The 7,531-nt window shown below is 39.7% G+C and overlaps 1 protein-coding gene across 2 annotated transcripts; it reads left to right on the top strand.

Annotated features, from left to right (window-relative positions):
- The first annotated feature begins 235 nt into the window (after positions 1-235).
- Positions 236-7,531, top strand: LOC135588308 (peroxidase 25-like). 2 transcript variants are annotated; one of them, XM_065080380.1, is made up of 5 exons: positions 236-253; positions 4,766-6,037; positions 6,309-6,488; positions 6,604-6,766; positions 6,888-7,531. In XM_065080380.1, the coding sequence occupies exons 2-5, from the start codon at positions 5,831-5,833 to the stop codon at positions 7,310-7,312; spliced, it is 975 nt and encodes a 324-aa protein (XP_064936452.1). In that variant the 5' UTR covers positions 236-253; positions 4,766-5,830; the 3' UTR covers positions 7,313-7,531. The 2 variants fall into 2 exon arrangements, with proteins under 2 accessions (XP_064936452.1, XP_064936451.1); XM_065080379.1 differs by lacking the exon at positions 236-253 and having other exon boundaries at positions 454-6,037.

The raw sequence follows: 7,531 nt of genomic DNA, 5'->3' as shown, positions 1-7,531 counted from the left end.
GTGGTTTGATTAAGATCGCTTTTTGAGTTCTTTGAGCAGCTTAACTTCCGGCATCGGTTTAATTAATAAACCAAGTCCTTATTTATATGTGCTTAGATGGATGATCATTGAGAGCTGTCAATTAAATTTCAAGGGGAAAAACATAAATAAATAAATGGATTTGACAACGAGGGAAAGTAACAGATAAAAGCCATCATCCCTAATTATTTTGTTGTTCGGGAGGGGGATCGAAGAATTTGTTCCAGTAGATGTCGTAAGTACATCAGACTATTAACTTACGAAAGTGTGAAGTTCCAAAGTTTCAGTCAATAAACCTTTTTATATCTAAAATGTTTATTCGATTGCGATAACTTATTAAGGGATTGATTGAGGGTTCGAAACAAATTTTACCCTCTTTTTTTTTTTTTAATCCAAATTTTGTACATCCTTCGCCTTCGCAGTTCCCCCCCTTCCCGGATCCCTCCTCCCTCTTCCTCCTTTCGTCGCAGTCCCCTCCTTCCTCGACATCATCCTCCCCCTCCCTCCCTTCTTCTCCCTCCTCCCTCTTCCCCTCGTTCGTTGCAGCCCCCCGCCTCGTGGCACGTGGCAACACCCCCCACGCCTTCTTCGCAGCTCCTCCCCTTCCCCGACACCATCCTCCTTCTCCTCCTTCCTCCGTGTTCCCCCTTCGTCGCAGCTCCTCCCCCTTCCACGACACCCATTCTCCTCCTCCCGTTGAAAATCTTGATATAGTAGGTTATTGTATGCGATCTTGGCAATTGATGTTGAAAATCTTGATAGAGTAGGTTATTTTTTATATTCTCTGATTACAGGTGGCATGTTAGTTATTGGGTATGCTGATCATCCTTTTGACACCGTTAATTTTAATCTCACATGTCTGCATTTTGTTATAAAATGTTTTCCTAATTGCCTATTTCTTTTTTGCTCGTGTTTTCTGGAGGAAAGGAAAGCTATATAGTGTAGTAGGACTTGTAGATAATCTTCTCTCTAGAATATGGCATAGTTTATTTTCCTCTTTGTTTGACATTTCATGATGTTCTTGGTACCCGTCCTTTTAGGTTTTGATGTATGTGGTCGCCCAGTATATTTATTTTTATTAAATGGTAAAAAATAATATTTATTTAAATTATGATAAGTTAGAAGTTGAAATAGTCTACACAGGATTGACTTCTTAATATGGACAAGAATTACTTGGCTTTTTATTGATGCTCAATTTACATTTATGATTGGGATAACAATAATTCGATGCAATAATAATTGTTTCATCTATTAAGTTTCAAGATTTTTTTTCTGATTAAAATGTATATTCAGATCAAAGCTCAGCACAGTTTAATTGGTCTGAAAGCAGTTGCAGATGACCTAAAAATTCTCTAAAATATATATTGGTTTGATGTTTGATAGTTGTTGGTTCATGGCTTATAAAAAGCTTGAAATAAAAGTTTACAAAGATTATGATGTATAAGTGACAACACCCAAAAGTTTAGTTGCATAAGTTGGAAATATGGTTGATCTTGTGTCCGCAAGCTAACCAGGTTTATAGCTATGGAATTTGGATTAAATTAATCATTCTAACTAAAAAGATACAGAATAAGATCCTCCTCTTTTGGTTCTGTTATAGGATCCAATGAGCAAGATGAGATTTGGCATTTATTAGCATCAATGTCATCGTCAGAGGTGGCATCTTTTATTACAATACGTAGTAGGAAGACATTATTCTTTTCAAATTCTGGATTAATTCTTCCTGAATAATATATTTTTAGCTTATCTATATTGAGATATTTTTCCAAGCATATAATTTGGTAATTTCATCTAAAGCTGGTCTTTATGTTCTTTTAGAAATTATGTTGAAATCTATTTTTTCTAATTTGGTAAAGTTTAACTCTGGCAAATCGAAGCATACATTGTTGCCTGCAGTAGTTCTACACTGCCAAAGGGAGTTGCCTAACCATTTACTTTCTTTTTTCTTATGAATGTTTTAAGCTGAAATTGTCGACGGCTTTAGAGAGGCCCTATGAAGGATTTCATTCAGTATATTGTGTGTAGCAATAATATTGGGTTGGTGTTTTTGCTGGTGACTCACTCTGATGAGACCTTGGTTCGAAGGGTTGCTGGTAGACTGGTATGGGGCTGGACCTCTATGGCAGTCCTGGCGGCTGGTGCATCTAGGGGCATTGTGTTACTATGGTAGCAATAATGTTCTGGTGCTTTCTGCCCAAACCCTCTTTGTGCATGCCGTAGTTCAATTTAAAACTTGGGTCCTTGGATTTTAATGGGCATTTATGCAAGTGTTTCTTTAAATAGTCGAAACCGTCTATGGAATGCTTTGGGCTTTATTGATTTACATGAGATTCTGTGGTTGGTTCTCTGCGATTTTAATTATTTATCTTGTGCTGATAACAAACTTGGTGGTCGAAATTTTTCGTATTGTTCCTCTATTAGATCTTATAATCAATTTCTCTCAAATGTTGGCCTTTATAATCTTGGTTTTATGGGTCCGAAGTACACCTGGTGTTATATCGCCAAGGTAGTCCTAGGATCTGGGTTTGTCTTGATCTGGTTTATGCAAACTCCAATTGGTTAAATGTGTTTGGTAGCTCTGTTGTTAAGCACTTGCCTAGAGCTAACTCTGACCATTGTCCTATTTTATTATCTATTACCTCTCAACGCATGCATTCATGTAGACTTTTTAAATTTCATTGTTTTTGGGTTGAGTACAATAAGGTCTGTGACGTTCAACATGTTTGGAATGTTGATTCTTGTAGTGGGGTCCGATGCAGGTCATTTTGGGTAATTTAGGTAGGCTTAGAGGGTTTTTGTCCTTTTGGAATAAAAACTATCTTGGTGAAATTGAGGATGCCTTAGGTCCGCGACTTTTTTTGTCATTTCAACCCCTTCCTTTGCTTGTCTTATTAATGGTTTATCTTTTCAATATTTCAAGAGGGAGAGGGGTATCAAACAAGGTGATCCTCTTTCCCTTTATTTTTATATCATTGTGACTCAAATCTTGACTTATTTATTGAATGATGCTTGTGATAAAAAGTTGATCACTCTTTTCTATTTTAAGAGAGAATTTAAAGTATGCCACTTAATATATGTGAATGATATCTTGCTTTGCTTTTGGGCAAACGAACGGTCTTGTGAATCTAATAGACACATCTTCCATGTTTATGAGTTTCTCACTAATGAGAAAATCAATGTCTTTAAATCTGAAATTATTTTTCCCTAGGAAAACTATTAGGGGGGTGAGGCGTGAGATTTGTAATATGTTGTATAGAGAGGGCCAGTTACCTTTGAAGTATCTTAGAGCGTTGATTGCACCTAAGAGAGTTAGCAAGTCGGATCTTAATTGTGTTGTTCAATCGACTATTGACAAAATTGGGTCTTGGTAGGTAAATCTCCTTCCACAAGCTAGTCAGCTTATGTTAATTAATTATGTTCTCAATTCTATTCTGTCACACACAATCAGTATTACTTTGATGCCTAATTCTATTCGAGATGGGGTTATGAAGTCTATTAGAAATTTTTTGTAGGGTAAGAATACTGGTTTATGTGGTTTGCATCTCATCGTTTGGGATAAGGTTATATTGCCTAAGGATGACGGTGGTTTGGATATTAAAGATTTGAACATCATGAAGTCTGCTTTGCAGGGTAGGAGGATTCTATAGTATTTGAATAGGTCTAATGGTCTTTGAATCGATGTGGGTAGGACTAAATATGGGGACATTGATCGTTGGAATATTCACTATTCCATAAGGATAGCTAGAGCTTGAGGTTTTTTTACGGCCCTTGAGAAATTATGGAATGGTTTTCCTAAATTCGTGAGTAGTGGATCTTCTATTAGAGCTTTTATCAATCTATGAATTCTGAATACTCCTTTTTGTTATACACCATCAGTTTGTGATGTTTTCGAATTGCATGATACTTGTATGGTCTCTGATATATTGATAGATAGATGCTAGAATGTGGATAAGTTGAACTATTGATTTGGGAATGTTTTGACTAGTGTTATCTGCCAGATTGATGTATCTCTTGTGCCACTTGGTGAATTTTCACTTTGGCAGTCTGATGCGAAGGGTGTGATTTATGCTAAATCTGCCTACAAGTATTTGCATTGCCAGGTGGGTTTGTCTATTGGACAGGAGGAGGGCTGGTGGTGTTGTTTGTGGAGGCTGCCAGTATTGCCTAGAATCAACGGTTTTTGCTGGAAGCTTCTGCACCGCCGCCTCCCTATGTCTGATAGACTTGCTCGCCTGGTAGTATGCAATGCTGCTTTGTATCCTTTTTGTTTGTTGGAATCTGAATCTATCTCTCGTAGCTTTTTCCTTTGTAATTTTGCGGCTGATTAATGGAGGACAGTGGAACAATAACTTGAGCTGAGATTTATATCCTATAATGATTGGCCGGAGGTTGATGTTGGGCGAAAGAGGGGTTGTTGTTGGGTGACAACGCTGGATTAGTGTTTGTGTCTATTGTTGCTACTACCCTTTGGTGGTTGTGGAGGGCTAGAAATGAGGCTGTTTTCAATCAGAAAAACTTTCCTCTTTTTTATTTTTCAGAAAGTAGTAGCTTTAATCTCGGCTAGTGGCGAGGCCAAAAGACATGATGGCATTATTGAAGGTATACATCGCCAGCAGGTTAGGTGGTCTAAATCCCAAAATGGATGGGTGAAACTGAACTGTGATTGATCTGTTGGGTGTGATCAGGTAGGCGAATTGGGATTTGTCCTAAGAGATGACGCTGGTAATGCTATTGTTGATGCATGCAGGGTGCCGGATATCTTGTACTGTGAGGCTGCTGCGGTTAGTGATGGACTCAAAACTGGCAGTGGTGGATGGCTATTTTTAGTTCATGTGGAATATGATTGATAAATCTTGGTGAAGATTCTATGGAAGAGGAACCCACCTCTCCTTGGGGGCTTTAGGCAATTGTAATGCATGATATTTGGGGCCTTCTTCAAAGTTTTGATGTATTTGTGATTTCCCATATAGAAGATAGGGAGGGAAATGAGGCAGCCAACCAGCTTGTCAAGAATGTAAGGTCCACCAAATCTTGTAGTATTTGGAGAGGGGAGTGTCCCTCTCAGCATGCCCAGTTTTTCTATTTATCTTACTTTTTGTAATCGAAGAAGAGTTGCCATCGTAAGTTTGAAACTATTTGTAGCAATTGTTTCAATATCTAGTGCTGCACCCAAACCAACTATGTTATTATAGAACGAGCAACATTCGAACCATTAGCATCTATGTGCATGGTGGTGGGATTCTATTCGAACAAGCATAGTGGAATCGTATGAGGGTTCCACTAATGGATCGTTTCTCTTTTCCGAGTGATCTATTTATTAGGTTTTTCTATTTTTTTTTCTTAATACAACACTTTAAACCGTCAACGTCAGGTGCATAGTTGAGTCTTTTATTGGAAAAATCATAGTGGATACGTATGAAGCAAAATCCACTAGCAAAAGCACCGACCACCTCCGGTTCTCCTACCTGAGGTGGTTCTCCTACCTTTCACACTAGTGTGCATTGTTTCTTATTGTCTTTCTTCTGTGTGTTCATGTGCAACAACAAGTTGTGTTTTGGAAAAGCAAGTCTTTTACTTCATATTACTGAAACTGTTAGAATGTGTCTTATTGGCCAACCAACCTACTCTATTCCACATGTGGCTCAAGTGCTCTATCCACTATCTTAGGGAAGCCCCAGGAGAAAATAAATGATAGAATATGCCAACCTACTTCGGTTCCTCTATTATGTATATAAGGCGCTTGGGATAGGCATCAGACAATCGATCCGATCCTTCTTCATACGTGTGATAGAAGATCGTAGCGGTGACAAAAATGATCGCCGCGCTGACTGTTTCTTTTGTAATTCTATTGTTAGAATTTTCTGTTCAAGCCCAAGGTGGGTTGCAGAAGGGGTTCTATTCTTCCACCTGTCCCAGGGCGGAGGAAATCGTGAGGTCAACTGTCGAGAAGTACTTCAACAGCGACTCCACTATCGCCGCAGGCTTGCTGAGATTGCACTTTCACGACTGTTTTGTGCAGGTTTGGCTTCTTTTTTAGTTGTTCTCACTCTGATAATAAAATCAATTTTGTGCACCGGCTAACAAATCCGTTCCTTATATATGTACGTATGGTTTAATGTTTGGTTGCTCGTTGTTTCTTGAATTTACCGAGCTTAAATAAAAGTTCCCTAATGCGATTCTAGAGGTTAATTTGTAGTCAGACGATTTGGCATGATGGTACAGCCGCCTTTGAAATGCATCCATCGTCGCAGTCATCTGCTCATCCGTGGCATACTTTGTTTGCCTTGAAGGGTTGCGATGGATCAGTTTTGATTTCCGGGGCTTCTGCGGAGCGAAGCGCGGTGCAAAACCTTGGGTTGAGAGGATTCGATGTTGTGGACGATGCTAAATCGGAGTTGGAGGCGACGTGCCCGGGAGTCGTCTCTTGTGCCGACGTACTTGCATTAGCCGCTCGTGATGCTGTGGATCTGGTAGTAACTAAATAAATAATTTACAGCAACAATAGCTTTTGAATTGCAGAAAAAGAAAATAAATTAATATTACCATGTTTGACTTGGTTTTTAATACCATGTAACTAAACTGTAGAGTGATGGACCGAGCTGGTCGGTGCCGTTGGGAAGAAGAGATGGTCTGGTTTCATCAGCTTCGGATGCCACGAGTTTACCGTCGCCGACCGATTCCGTAGCTGTTCAGAGACAAAAGTTTGCTGACAAAGGCTTGACGGATCATGATCTCGTAACGCTAGTTGGTAATCTCACTTGTCATTCACAGCTCTAAGTTTCCATACCAAATATGGAGCTTCCGAGATGAACAAATCCTTCTTGATCCTACCGATCTTGGTTATTATCCCTCTGCTTTCTCGCGTGCAGGAGCGCATACCATTGGTCAAACGGCTTGTGTGTTCGTCCGGTATCGGATCTATAACTTCACAGCCACCGGTAACGCTGATCCTACAATCAATCAAGCCTTCTTGGGACAACTTCAAGCGATCTGCCCCCATGATGATGGCGATTTTTCCAACCGAGTCGCCCTCGACAAAGGCAGCATGACTAAGTTCGACGCGAGCTACTTTAAGAACGTGAGGGATGGCAACGGAGTGCTGGAGTCGGACCAGAGACTCTGGGAAGATGACGCAACCCACGACATTGTCGGCAACTATGCAGGAAACTTACGCGGCCTCTTGGGTCTGAGGTTTGCCTATGAGTTTTCTAAGGCCATGATCAAGTTGAGCAGCGTTGGTGTCAAAACGGGGACAGATGGACAGATCAGAACGACATGCTCAAAATTCAATTGACAAGTATATATATATATATACACACACACTGAACTGAACAGAGACCGCTTTCAAATGTCTGAAGAAAGTATAGTGAAGAGGAGACTGGTCCCCGTTCGAGTGGGATATGAACTGGGTAGGTATCATATTACATGTTGACCAATAAATTTGTATTATATTAAAACGATAATAAATCAAGTTTCCCCTACTGATGGAATTCTACACTGAATTCCAATCAAA

Source organism: Musa acuminata, chromosome BXJ1-8 (assembly GCF_036884655.1).
Source record: "Musa acuminata AAA Group cultivar baxijiao chromosome BXJ1-8, Cavendish_Baxijiao_AAA, whole genome shotgun sequence".
Classification (NCBI taxonomy): Eukaryota; Viridiplantae; Streptophyta; class Magnoliopsida; order Zingiberales; family Musaceae; genus Musa; species Musa acuminata.
The sequence above is the reverse complement of the archived record's forward strand: the minus strand, read 5'-3'. Positions and strand labels throughout refer to the sequence as shown.